General features: G+C 40.9%; 1 protein-coding gene across 1 annotated transcript; it reads right to left on the reverse strand.

Moving 5' to 3' along the window:
* Window positions 1-5905: 5905 nt before the first annotated feature.
* Window positions 5906-12136, reverse strand: crip1 (cysteine-rich protein 1). Its single transcript, XM_008399156.2, has 5 exons — window positions 11993-12136; window positions 7059-7153; window positions 6602-6659; window positions 6389-6433; window positions 5906-6255 (listed from the first exon to the last, which is right to left on the reverse strand). The coding sequence occupies exons 1-4, from the start codon at window positions 12030-12032 to the stop codon at window positions 6393-6395; spliced, it is 234 nt and encodes a 77-aa protein (XP_008397378.1). The 5' UTR covers window positions 12033-12136; the 3' UTR covers window positions 5906-6255; window positions 6389-6392.
* Between the last annotated feature and the right edge of the window lie 2250 nt (window positions 12137-14386).

The raw sequence follows: 14386 nt of genomic DNA on the forward strand, positions 1-14386 counted from the left end.
AAATCCGAATCGTTCGCTTGACTTGAACTGCTGCCGGTTTCCCCTTAAACCCGAATGCGGTTGGGACAGAATTTATTTAGTTTTTATCAAACATTTAGACAAAAACATCAGACTTGAATCCTACACCACAAGTGCCAACAAGTATCGTCATCTTCAAGCTTCACTGAAAGTCTCCTGTGGTGTGACACAGGAAAGTGTAAGATGGTAAATTTATCCTGTACGTTGACGTTAAAGTCGCTGTGTTGTGTTTATTAGTTTAACTCTTTGTGTATATTAGTTTAATCCTCACTAGAGAATGAGTTTAAGATGAAACCGTTAAACTTTTTACCTGCTTTTTCTTCATTCACCGTGATTTTTATTTTCTCCTTGTTTTCCAACAGCTTCAATATTTCCATTAAACTATTTAGCTACCAAGGCAGTTTAAAAAAAACCCCAAAAAACATTATATCGCTCAAGTCTAGAAACAAGTGAGCGGAGTAAAGGAAACGAGTAAAGCCGCTATCGATGCCAGTTGTTTAATTGCGGTCTTAGTGTGAGGCCCCTTTAATCCTGGAGCTGCTTAATAGAGGAAAAACACGCCTGCCAGACTCATGCGTGGCCTTTAGGGTAAACGCGGGAGAAACCCCAACCGTCGCACGATGATGTTTACTTTTATGGACTTTGTTTTAAAAATGCATTTCTTTTCAAAGTACGGGGCCATATCCTCTTCATCACGAGCCCCACTGCAGATGCTTCCTCCTGGCTTTTGGGTGGTTCTTTACGCTCCCCTCTTCTGTGCGACTGTTTGCAGGAAGCTGCCCGCCGTACAAACAAGTTTTCATGGCACAAGCTCAACTTCTCTGCACACATGTTCTGGATCTTTATATCAACAGTTGGAACACCGGAGGGCCTATTTATACTCACGTGGCGTTTATAAATCTGGTGAATCCTGCAGCATTAATCAACCCCAGACCCTGTTCTGGTTAACGAGACGGGAGAGTGGAGATGTGGAGAAAGTTAAAGTTGAGACGTTGGGCAGCTTGACTGACGATCAAGGGGTAAAAAAAATGTGAAGTCAAGAGTCGAAGGCTTTAGAAACGAAGAGCACAGATGTTCATCCTACCAGGACAGCTGGACTTTATTTCCTCACAAACGTGTTTCGTATTCCTGCAGTTATTGCTACGAGTGAAGTCCAAAAACACCGAGTGCTGAGACATTGTTTGCGTTGATTTATAGCAGATTTGCTTGGGTTTACGGTAAATTGTTTAATGTCGCATTATACGTGGGAAAAACGTTTCCAAATAAATTTGCGTCATCCTCAGTCATTTACATTTAAAAAGCATGACACTTCAAAAATGGTGTGTATGCATCTGAGAGCCGCTGCTGGTAAATAAATGGCTGTAACATTCTAAAGGAAGACATAAAATCTCTCTGAATTACTGATAATCAACAAAAAACCCCACGTACCCTTTATGAAGTGTATGTACGGCTTGAACTTCTTCCCATTCAATGGCATTTTATTCAATAGATAAACACAAGATGGTGCGTAATGGTGTCGTGGGAGGAACTTAAATCACTTTCACCTTTTCCTTTAACAATCAAAAACGTGGTTGTACTTTTGCAAACTCTACCAGGTTTTCGTCAGCGTTTGCCCTTTCCTATCAACTCCAAAGCACGATGCTGCCACCCTGTTTCACCATGTGAGTGGTCATATTCAGTTTTTATTTTTTCTCCTCGTGTTGCAGTTTTTATTTAGGAATTAAAAAAACATCAATTGTTTGTATTGTTCTATAACCTAGCTTTCCATTCTCCCTGTATACATCACAGGTTTTCGTGTTGTAGTTTTTCCACCAATGTTGTGTAGAAATCAATCATCCATATATCAATCATTTAAAGGAAGTTGGATGCGCTGGCATTCATCGTTTTCTTTCGTCATCCAGAGATAAAATCCCAATGACGTCACAACGAAATTTGTGGTTCTGACAAAACCTTTGCACAGGAACGCTGCGAAGGAGCAGGAGTGAAAAATCTCTTCTCACATCTACGTCGGCAATGGTTACTGATTACTTTTTATATTGCCTCGTTCACCGAGTGGAGACTGTGTGCGTAATTTCCTCTTCGGATCTATCTTTCACACTAAAGGGTTGAGCGGCATATCACCAATATTACTTCTGCTCATTCACTTCATAAGATGGAAGTGCTCTCTGCGGAAAAAAAACCAAACAGATGTTCATTGGAATATTATTGGATAGGAGAGACGTGTGTGTGTGTGTGTGTGTGTGTGAGTGGGTGTGGGTGTGGGTGTGGGTGTGTTTTCACTGGTTCATATCAAAATTGACAGGGTGGAGTTCATGACCTCACACATCTGAAATCGTTTAAAAGATACAAAATACCTTTGGCTCATTTTTTTCTTTTTTTTTAAATGCAAAGAAATACTTAGAGAACATCCTGTCGTGAAACATGGATTTATAATAGTAATTTGCTATTACCGTTATCGTTACCGTGCTGTTTACCTTCACTTTCATTGGGGGGGATTTCAACATGTCAGTCATATGCAATACGCTTCACTTCTTCTCCTTTTCAGTCACACAGGAAGCAGCGGCCTCTGGTCCGTTGTCGCTCTCCGTCTCAACCACAAAGTTCTGGTTGAAGTAATTTTTTGTTTTTGGAGAAAGAAATTCATAATGGTGAAGTGGAATCAAAAATGATACTTGTTTTCAGTTTTAAATACGTGTACAAAGGAAGTTAAAATCAAGTTCAACCAACTGTTCAGAAATCACCTAATTTCTCATCGTTGTGACTGATTGTAATTATTCATTTCACCACCAGGAGGCACCAAAGCCAGGAATCTGGCATAGGTAATTCATATCCAAGTAGAATAATGTTACTTATGCATTACTTTTTTTTACTGTTTCTGTATGTACACGAAATAAAATATAAAACTAATCTATTATTATTATTATTATTATTATTATTATTATTATTATTATTATTATTATTATTTTGGGCACAAACGTCCACATAATTTATTAGAACTTTGAGTTGAACCAACATTAAAGTACAAGTAAACATATCAAAAGAACGCATATTTGTCGATTTTTCTTTGCAGAAGTAGTTCAAGCCCAGTCAGAGTGGAACACAGTTTGTTTTTTAAAAGAAAAAAAAAGTTTCAGGTCTGGACTTTGACTGGACCACAAAGCTGTGGCTGCATGTTTACTGTCGTTCTCCTGCAGGAATGTGAACTTCTGCCTCAGTCTACTGCTTACAGGTTGTTTTTTTTGTTTGTTTTTTTTTTTTTCCAAGATTGTCCATCTTTCCATGTTGCTTGAGAAATTCATCCCCACAGCATGATGGCGCCACCACCATGTTTTGTTATGGACATACTTCTTCAGGGCGTAGTGCAGCATAACTTTCCTGCCACACACAGCCTTGCACATTCAGAAATGTTCATCTCGGTCTCTTTTCTGGGAACAAGTTATACAAATCTTGCAAGCAGTTGCACTTTGCTTTATTTAGGCGTGTCAGAGTAAAGTGGGTCGAAAACACGCCTCACTTTTCACATTTCCACTTTTGCTGTCAACAACGCACAATTTAGTGTTTCACATAACACGCAGCACAACATGGTAAAAGCCTGTGACTGAAATCTGGGGGGTGAACAAGTTCAAGGGATGGGAAGACGTTTGTGAAGCGCAGCAATATGTTTTTCATTTGTAACTTTAAGGACTTAAGCCAGACTCCAATCCATCTGGAGCCTTTGCAGCCTCACCTTTTGCGCTCCTCTGGACTATTTTGGCCACCCATGTATAATTAATGGCACCTGTGAAACCCTTATTTTCCAGCCATTAATGGAGCCTGAATTTACAGCCTCATTGTCTGTGAGGGTCCCTGATTCACGCTGACTCGGCAACAGCAGCTTCCTCTTCCTCCTCTTCTTCCTCGACTGAGTAGAAAGCAGTTAATTTTAAGTGCAGTGGAAGTGCAGCAATAGGACTTTATGGTGCTGCTTTCTGCTCGCATGATGCTTTCATTATGATCGTGCCTGGAAATTAATACCCCCCCCGTTTTAATACTTTTAGGCTTCCAGATCCATGAATCAAAGCGGCGGGCCAGACACAGTTCTGGCGCCTCGCTGTACGTTTCTTGGATTTCCGTCTTGTAATTGTCATGCGTTTACACTTCAAGCTTCCAGAATCGCATATCGGGTTCGGGATCGAGCTGGGGAGGTGTGCCCATCCTGCCGGGCTCACGCAAACATCTGGACGTATCGCTCGCGTGACCGACAAGGTGTGGGATATATCGTGTGCAAAATCATGTGCGCGCGAGCGAGCAGGATCATGCGTCACTGCGCCGCGTGTCCGAGGAAGATGAATTGTCTTGTTTTTAATGCTTTACGGAGAAGCAATCGCAATTTCACACTAAATTTCTCCCATTTGAATCAAGTTGAGCGTTATTTAGATGATCATTAATAATGGAAACAGCACTATGGGCTTCTTTTTAGTTGCTAAATGCTACAAAAAGTTGAATCTAGATGACGCGTTGGTGCCAAACGTCCTCCTGAATGTTTCCATCAGTGTCCTTTGTGGAGGGTCCTTCTGGCACAGGGAGCGTCTTTGTTGCACAGGAGAGGGTGACAGTCAGCCAGTCCTGACAGACAGACAAATGGGCTGTGTGTTGGGGCTTGTTTGCGCTGGTTGCCATAGCAGCGGGCGGACAATACAGGCGGGAGCATAGTGCTACATGACTGAGTGCAGCCGTGCAGAGAGCAAACTGCTTTGCGGAAAGACAAGCAGAGGAAGATAAAGATGGAACTGCGCATCTTTACTCAAAAGAATGTGATTTTTATCCACAACTTGAACAGCCTTGAACTTCAACGCCATTTGCTCCTGAGGTTGAACCATCAACCCTGAATTTGGAAATTATAGTTCCACAAAAGTCTCGGTTGCATTGCACGGTGATTTTCTTGGTAATTTTTTGTCTTGTACCTTTTTGGGAAACCACCTCCGTTAGAAGTGCTCACGTCATGTGCTCATTCTTATACAGTAGTATATATATTTTTGAAAGAGTGACAATCATTTGAAACGGGAAACCGTATGAATTATCTGAAGGGATGGAGACAACATCAGGCTAAGTTCGGGGAGAGCTATTCTTGTAAAATAAAGCTTCTCCCATTATTTGAAAACATCGCAGACTTACTTTAGTCTTATATTAGCGTTTAGTAAAAAAGTCTACATTACGGTAACATTAGTAATTACGGTAAGATTTGTACCGCATTTATACGGTAAATATACAGCTGCCGGTATTCTACCATAAATTAGAGACTTTTTTTTTTTTTAAACAATGTACGATTACTGCGGCTAGTATTACAAACACAACAGCCTCCAATTGCATTCCGTAGAAATCCCCAGATTCTTGCCTCAACTCAATATGACCAAATTTAGCATGTCTTATGAGAGACAATTGAAAGCTCAAAAGTAATTTTGTTCTCTTGAAACCTTAATTAACAGCAAACATCTCTCAAACTTTCATGGAATTATTGTTTTTTTTTCTTTTAAATAGCTTTGCTTATTCATTTGCTTCCTCTGACATTGTTTCAAACACCAGACGGTGAAAATAGAAAACTTTCCATTTTCTTTCCTTTTTGTTTAAAAAATTTCAGGGTTGATCAAACTGAAAATTAGGAAAATTTTGGACAGCTGCTGAGTTTGATGCATCTTTTGTGATTAAAACTCGACAAAAACAAACAAGCAAATTCACTATGTTTTTTTTTTGTATATTTGGGACTGAAGCAAACATTAATGGCAGGATATAAGCCTGGACTAATTAACTTCTACACAAATCCTGAAGCGACTGGCACTGGTCTTGCCAGGGTTCAGGGTTTTGACAAACTAGTCTTAAAGAAAATGAAGACAAAAGTAATTTCTATGACAACTCTCAACTTTGTTTATTTGATCAAGTAAAACTTTGCTGTAGTGGTAAAACAATCATGAGTTTCTCACAAACCGCCACAAAATAAAGGAATATCAAAGACTCAAATTCCATAAAATGTTTAATTAGACAAGCTGAAGCCCAAGAGCGATGTCCCTATAACTAAACAAGAAATGATAAAATAAAGAAAATGGTCCAAGACAGGTAGAACAAAAAAAAAACAAAAGCAAATGCATTCAAATTATTTCCTGCATTGGAAGCGGATGATTTGTTTAGAGGTTTGCTATCGTCTGAGAGGTTTGGTTTCTTCAATCTTGTTCCCGCAAAGCCTTTTCTCTGCGACGCCTCGCCCTGCAGATGAAGCGACAAAAGAAAAAAAAGCTCAGGTCAAACAGTCCGAAGTGCAAAGACGGATTTGCTTGCAGTCTAGTCTAATGTAAATAACATGAAAATGTATGAAAAAACAAAAACATTCAGACGGTACCTGTCTATTTGTAGGAGTGGCTTTCAGCTCCACCACGTCCGAATCCTGAAATGCCGAAAGAAATGCGCAAATTAGGTTTAAAAGTATAATTAAAATGGAACCTTGGTGTTCATCCTCTCTCCTTAGGTTTCTGTCAGAGACTACCTACCATTTATGTATTTTATTGACATGTTTTGTGTCGAGAGTTAAGGAAGATACGAGATCACGTCTTACCTTTAGGTCCAAACATTGCAGCGTAGCAGGGGTTGTTACAGTACGGCTTGCCTTCATGCTGTGGGAGGAGAAAAGAGATTAAAAGACATATATATTTTTTATCATGGAAAGATGAGGCTAATGCAAAGTAGATGGAAACAAGTGCTTCATTTGCTATTTCATTATTGAAATGCACCAAACAGGCTGAAGCCGAGTTCTGGTATTTGTTTTAGGTCTAATTTGCTGATATCAGCTTTGACCAAATCCATTTTTCTACTAAGTGTGTTGCAGATTTTCATGTATGCATATAAAAAAAATCATATTTTTCAGTTTCTGACCACCCAGTCAGAGGTCATAGAGCAAAGAAAATTGGCAGACTCCAATCTCTGACCTGTTCATTTAACAACAGTTCAATTCTTTGTAACATTCAGCACCCCCCTCCACCCCCCCGCCAGGTGGTGTAATTTGGCCGTTCTACCTCTGCATGTGAGCCAGCCGACAGCGTCTTGTTGCACTTCTCGCACTTCAGACATGGCCTGTGCCAGTCCTTCCCCAGCGACGTCACCCTCTCAGCTGCAAAACACACAAACGGACAAATGATTAACACCAGTAGCAGTCTAACCTCTACCATAAAGATCGGTTACTGTTGTCTGGGAAGGAGATGTAAGCCAGAGAGTCACGCTGCAGGGCACATGAGCTCATGGAGCTGGGAGTCGTTTTAGTCCCATGCCCGCTTAAAACCACAAAGATACACTGGTTGCAGATTAGTTTGGAAACGCTACTGGGTGTGGTTGAGGGAATAGAAAAAAAAAAGGACTGAATGTCCCAGAGGGAATCTGTCCTCCTTGTGCTTCATAAACACAGATAAAAACTTTATCAGTTATGGGCGATCTGTGCCAACCTCCACCCGCCCAGGAGGACTGGAAGAGAGGCGAAGGGAGATGACAGAACAGCCTCGTGTCTTTAGAAGAAACGGAGCCGAAATGCAATTTTGAAACTCTCGATGACGTGAGGGAAAGTGAGCCCAACGATTTGCATATGGTAACAACCAAAGCATGCATTAGAGAAAGAGCCATTATAGGGCAGGAAACGAGGAAAACGGAGAGGCAGGTTACTGAAAGTGAGGCGCTAATGGTTTGATTCGGATGTAGAATCAAAGCATTCGGATGGTCACAAAATTTTAATTTTGTGACTTTGAAATTAAGATCTCAGAGTCACAAAAGGCTTGTCCAGAGTCCTTCCCAAAAAATGTCATATATTTTCATAGTGTAGTTTCTTTGTAGCAAACATCTAATGTAAAGTCAAATTGTGGCACCTTATTATCTACAAGGAATTTAAGTATAAAATATATGGGAGCACTGCGCTATGAGTCTGGTTGCCTTGTAATGTCATAGCAGATTTCTTTGCTTTCAAAGTTCAAAATTTTCCATTAAAGCTGTCTACGGCTATTTGGAGCATAAAGCAAAAGTCTTCCCCCTCCCCCACCTATTGCTGTGCACTGCTGCTCAGTTGGGGCTGCTCAGCTTTTCATCTACCCACAGAGACAAATTAGCCTGCTTGGAAATATTTGCAGTTATGTGCGAAAAAGGACGTCGAGAATCTCATGCTGGCCTGTCCTTTCTCCGGTCTGCCGTGCCAGAAAGCAAATCCTCTGACTCCCAGTGGCAAATGCATGAAAGAATGGGAAATAATTACAATAACAGGCAAAAGCCACTGGCTTCCAAACATGTCAGGAAGTGGATTATTTGTGCCCTAAGAATAGCCCACTGTGGCAACGGATTACAAGTAAGTCATGAAGAAGCATGTGTAAGAGTCTCCAGGGTTGGGTCAGGCGCTCAGGTCTATAAAAACAAAAAAAACATCCCGCCTGGATGCGGTGTGGTTTTGGAGCAAAGGTTCGTACCCATTCAAATCACTGTTTGACCTCAAACAGCAAACCAGTAGGTCTGGTAAACGGCACGCCCGGCCCAAAGCTGTAAATACAAACGGGTCCGTTCTAATCGGCTGTTATCGTGCCCAAGTTATAGGCCTGATAAGACTAACCTTGGTGTTTATACCTGATAATAATGAGGGTTAAATGAGGCGTGACAGATTGGAGGCTAATTATCCCCTCCGCTCCCGGCTGCCCGGAGCTTTGTGGCAGCTGTCCAAGACACACAAACACACAAGTCTCCCTGTAAAAACACCGTGAGTGAGAGCTGAGAAAGATTAATGGAGCGACACTGTGATATTTTGTAGCGCAAACACTGTGAACGGACTTAAAGGGATACTTATAAGAAGTTAGGATCGTCCTTCCACTGGATAACTCCCTTGATGTTAATCCAGATTAGTTAGCCGGCTACTTGCCAGGTGCAAAGACGACTTCTGCTGTCTTGAAGTCACCCATACGCTTCATCGAATTGTTATTAAAGACACTGTTCTCGTGTTTCCGTTGGGCGCTTATTTTCATAGAAGCAAATGATTGTTTATACAGGAAGCAGGAGAAGGACGCGGTGCGCTCCCAATGATGTTCCTGTTTGGAAAATGAGAACAGAGCGTTACATGGGTTCCAACAGACAATTAAGACGCCGTATTAACCAATAACACAGCATTGACTGAAATCTCTGTAGTGTATTTTTGCTTTACTCTTCTACCAGTCAGTTAGGTCTGAACGAAAGCGCTCGTTTCTTTCTCGGCACGTGTTTCACACAGACAGGTTGTTGGAGGTGCACATCCTCCAACCTCCCTTCTTCCTATAAAGAAGAATCAATTTCTTTTCAAAACACCTTCCAACACCAATATAACAGGTGTTGGAAGGTGCTAAAACTGGTGTTTGAATGAACTGATATGATATTGTGATGATGTTGATATTCTTTAGAGAAATAGAAGATCTTTTTAGTGTTTCTTCCTTTTTAATAAATATCGACAGCAACTCAACCTGAACTACTTTAACGATCCGGTTTAGAACATTCACCAGCATCATCTGCCAAGGGGTTCGGTGAACAAGACTTTCCTTTTTGTGACTTTTACCAAGATAAATTGTTCTTGTGCGAACTCAAGGCAGAGCCAGATAGCTTTTTTTTTTTCTTATTGTGGCTTTTAAAAAAAAAAAAACACAAAAAAATCCCACTCCTTCTACCAAACCTAAACCATTCCCATTTGCGCTCTGGGCTGAGGTCTGGCCATCAACAGGCAGTCTGTAGCGTTTCCAGCAAAAGAAAAGCATTCCGCTGTTGTTGGACCTCCATCACTTTTGCAGGCAGACGGCGGTAGCCTGATTGTTTCCATCTGAGCTACAGCAACAATAAGTTGGACAAACGGCGACGCAGACAGAAAGATGGAAGGTGTGACTGAGAGAACCGGACGCGAAGGGAAACATGCAGAGGTTCATTTGAGGGAAAGGAAACCAATTCAGATGCTTAAGGATGTTGATGAATATGCTCGTTTTCTAGAAGGAAATGCAAGGCTTTGTTTCGCGCTGCTTTTCCCCACTCTTCTGAGATGAACATCCATCTTGGAAGAAGACCTAACTGACTCGTTCTGTTCTGCCAGAGGCCGACTGGTTTGATTATATTGGCTGGGAGGGAAAAAGATTATCCAGGAAGCAGGAGGACTGGCTCAACAGTCACACGCTCTGCTCATCTGCATGGGCGTCCAAAGACTTTGGGCTTTGCGTTCTGCTTTGGGCTCAGCTGTTGCACCGTCACAGAGCTGCTGGAGCACAGAGACACGGGTAAAGCAACAACAAAAAAGGAAAAAAAAAAAAAACGGAGTATGTGGGTGATTAATGTTTGCTTTGACTGGGCCTTCTCATGGGAAACGCAGGACGAGGGTGTAGTTTACAAAATCAGAAACCTGCTTCCTCTGCTCCAGCCATTACTCACGGGGGCTCAAAGAGCAGAAACGATTCGGGTCCCTGATGGAGCAAACATCTTTGATTTCAAAGTAACCTCGTAATGAGAAAGCGCAGAGTGCAGACACCCTTAGAGACTGCAGGGCATTCCTCTGCACACATGAAAAGATGCAATTTTTCATTCTTATCACCTCTCCCTCTCTTTTTTTTTCTCGCTCTTATTCCGTATTTCAAACACATTTACGTCTAAGAAAACTACAACATATGTAGACAGTGCTCCAATGCAAAAGTATCCTTAAGGACATAATTCTGAATCCTGGAAGTGAGGTTTTGTTAAAAGTGCTATATAAGGTGTTAATAAGTGCTGGTAGCTTGATTTAGGATAAAAACAAATCACTAGTTGATTCAGTAGGCTGAAGCTAATGGCTAGTCGGTGAATAACCAAGAGCAAACCAGCAAAACAACTCATCACATTTGCATTTGGAGGTTATTTGCACAGAAGATAATAATTACTCCCACTGGAAAGGGAGGTGGAGGGCGACACGCCACTAACAGCTGTCCTGAGTGAAACATACAGAGAAGGATACATGTAAAGAGTAAAAAAGCAAAGCTTTTATAAGCACTGAATAAACTTATTTTATCACTCTATGCTTAGAGCAGATGGCTACACTTTAAATTTCCCAATCACTGTTCACACAGGAAGATTAATGGTGCTGCACAGCCTCCAGCCTGTTTTCTGAGTTCACATATATTGGTTTCTTTGTAAAGAGATAACCACCAAATGCAAATGTGACGACAACTTTAGCACATTTTTGAAGGAAGGAAGTCCCATTTCGTCTCAGCCATCTTGGTCAAACTAATCAGAAATTATGCAAAATGAAGACGGTAAAAGAATTATGCAGCACATGTCCATTACCTGCTTTTACAGAAATAAGTGTACTATCCCTTTAACAGTCATCCGCACTTGTGGATGTCGGTTCATGTCTGACTTCTGGTGATTATGGGAGCAATTAACTTTATCCAGGACCTAATCTAGCCTGCAGCTGCGGAGCACTTAAAGCTTTTAAACTTTTACAATGAAGTTGTAGAAGCTAAAAGAATCAAAACGCGTTTTTTGAGTTTCCTTTTTGGCACGTAAACCAGTAACTCAAAACATAAATAACACGTTCATGTTATTTATGTTACTACTGGCCAAAGAGTCAGTAGTAATAATCCAATGTTTCTATTCTTCAACTTATAGTTAATGCAATTTAAACGACTTGTGCTCTAAATTTAATATGCTGAGCGCAAATGCAGCGCAACCGCGATCAGGTCACTACAATGCCAAATTTGGTACATAAAAAAAATACGCATCACTTTTCTTTAATCTCTGTAACATCTTTGTAAACATACTTTTAGCGTTAAAACGTGTGCCTGTCAGTGTTACGCCCAGCTTCCTGTTGCCTCACATGAGCAGAAAAAGGCGCTACTTCTTTTCACCAACCAGGAAATGTTGACAAACGTGAGCAAGATTAATAAAAGTAGAATAAAATTCACAAAAAAAAACAAAAAAAAAAGAAAGAAAAGCGCACAAATCTCACCGAAGTAAACCTCCTTCTGGCACTTTGGGCACTTTACCATCTTGCTGCAGTTGTGTGTTTACGCGCTGGTGTGCAGGAGAAAAAAGCAGTTCCAGAGCCACCTGTCGGATCCGAGCGACCACGCCTCACTGTGCAGATGTGCGCTCCCTTTCTGTATTTATAGCCCTGAGGAAATGCTTCAACTGAAACTTTTCTCTGTTTTCTCCCCCCCTCTCCTCGTAAGTGGGAGAGGCCTCTGCTCAATGCAGAGAATAAAACGCTGAGCACTTCATGTACAGTAGGAAAAAAAAAACTAATCTGAGCTATTAGACACTGCTGTTCTGTATTACTTTTCATGAGATAGTTGTGTTTGTAAAATGCCTGTGTATTTCATTCGTGTAAATTAGGTGAGATTCAGACTTTTTTTTTCTAAAAAACCAAATTATTTATTTTTTGTCTAAATGCAAGTGTAAATAAGAAGACCGTAGTTTTATTTTTCCAACCCAGTCGTTGGTGAAATATGGAACGATTCATAACGTTCCAGCCGTAACAAACAGGGTGAAGTGACTAATGTCTCACATAAAGACCAAACAAAAGGAAAACCCATGGCCTACATTGCTATTGTTATGACCTGGCTCAAAGGCAACCGCAAAAAGAGAGACACACGCAACGTGTAAGAGCTTCTGAAATATAAACGTATTCAACACATTCGTGCACGAGAATTGTAACGTGTAAACCACTCAATGCATATAGCACTAGCTTGCTATGTTCTTACCTTCGAGCAGGTAAGAGGCTAATGTTGCCCTAAGTGAACAAACTTGATAGTATGAACTAAAATAACTGCGGCAACCCCACTGACATTAACGTTGTCAGCGATACCGTGATAAAATCTTCCTAAGTTGTGTTTCATTAGCGAAGTTAGAATTTGGTTCAAGGTTCGAGAGCTGCTTGGCATTTTGTCTGATGCCGCGCGTCAAACCGAATATTTCGTAACCTCTGAATCTGAAGACGCGGCACTACGGAGCCCCTAAGGCAGGCATGTCAAACTCAGTTTGGCCCTGGGGCCGGATCCAGACTTTCTGGCCGGATCAGTAAAAGAATGTCAACTCCAAATATTTAGCTTTGTTTTTCAGTACTATGCTTTATCATTTAGCCTACATTTGTGGCCTACCCTACATATTATAATTATAGATGACAAGGGATCTTTTCTGAGCACAACACATTTATTCAACAAACAATGGAAAAAAATGATTTTCATGTTTGGGTATGAATGTGTTAACAACTGGTTTATTTTAACAGTTGATTGAATGCAGTTTTACACCTGAACCAACTCACCACATTAACAAACTCAAGTGGGAGCTATGAAAAAAATATTTTCGCCTTAATTGTCATACTGCTTTGAAATAAATAAAAAAAAGTGCAGTGCATAGGCAATAAGATTAGACTACGCCAGATCAAACTACTAGGCTGGGCCTACTGAAGCTGAGAACATACTGCACAATATCAATTGTCTTTAATATGAAACCAGATGAATCTTATTTTTAATTATCTGTATTCACGAGTGCAAACAAATTTCGTGTCATCCCACTTTTTTTCTCTCTCTCAATGCACTCCTGCAGTCTACTTGCTGCTGCTGGCTCCTGAAACTTGGCATCTTTTTGCCTTCACAAGTGCATCGACATTAGGTGTCAAATCCTGAGTAGCAGCACATTTAACAATGCCATTCAAGTGTTTATTTGTTAACTTTGAGCGCTGCTTTGTTTTATTATTATTCATTACCGAAAACACCTGTTCACAAAGATAAGTAGTCCCAAACATGGATAGAACCTTTGCAGCCATGGCTGTTWATTTGGGGTAACCTGGCACGAGATATTGATAAAACGTATCCAATCCCACTGTCCTAAATTTATCCTTCATAGCGGAATCGCATTGCAAGTCAATAAGCTCGAGCTGAATGTCAGCTGGCATATCAGAAGGCTTCGCTGTAAATGGCAAGCGAAAAAAGCCAAATTTGTTCTGAAGTTCACCGAATACCTGAAACCTCTGCTCAAACTCTCGCAGCAAATCTGTTATGTTATTTTTATATTTATCCAAATCATTATCGGGACGGTCCGGTGCCTTCGGATGCACAGCTGTGAGACAAGAGAAATGCGCGGTGTCACCGTTGGATAGCTGCGTCTCCCAGTGACAGTTTCATCTTGAACGCACTTATGCTGTCGTAAYATTGAGTGACAACTCTGTTACGGCCCTGCAATTTAGTGTTAAGTGTATTCAAGTGTTGTGTAATATCGACCATGAACGCAAGATCCTGCACCCATTCCTTGCATTTAAGTTCCTTTACTGGGCATCCCTTCTTCTCCATGAACTGTCCAATTTCCCCTCGTAGCTCAAAGAAGCGCTTAAGTACTGCACCTC

This window comes from Poecilia reticulata, linkage group LG22 (assembly GCF_000633615.1).
Source record: "Poecilia reticulata strain Guanapo linkage group LG22, Guppy_female_1.0+MT, whole genome shotgun sequence".
NCBI classification, from domain to species: Eukaryota; Metazoa; Chordata; class Actinopteri; order Cyprinodontiformes; family Poeciliidae; genus Poecilia; species Poecilia reticulata.

Bases quoted from the DNA above. Each gene is read 5' to 3' on its own strand.
- crip1 (XM_008399156.2), bottom strand. From the start codon at position 12,032: ATGGTAAAGTGCCCAAAGTGCCAGAAGGAGGTTTACTTCG. The intron at 7,154-11,992 runs GTGAGATTTGTG...TGTGTTTTGCAG, and splicing joins CCAGAAGGAGGTTTACTTCG to CTGAGAGGGTGACGTCGCTG. The intron at 6,660-7,058 runs GTAGAACGGCCA...CTCCTCCCACAG, and splicing joins CGGCTGGCTCACATGCAGAG to CATGAAGGCAAGCCGTACTG.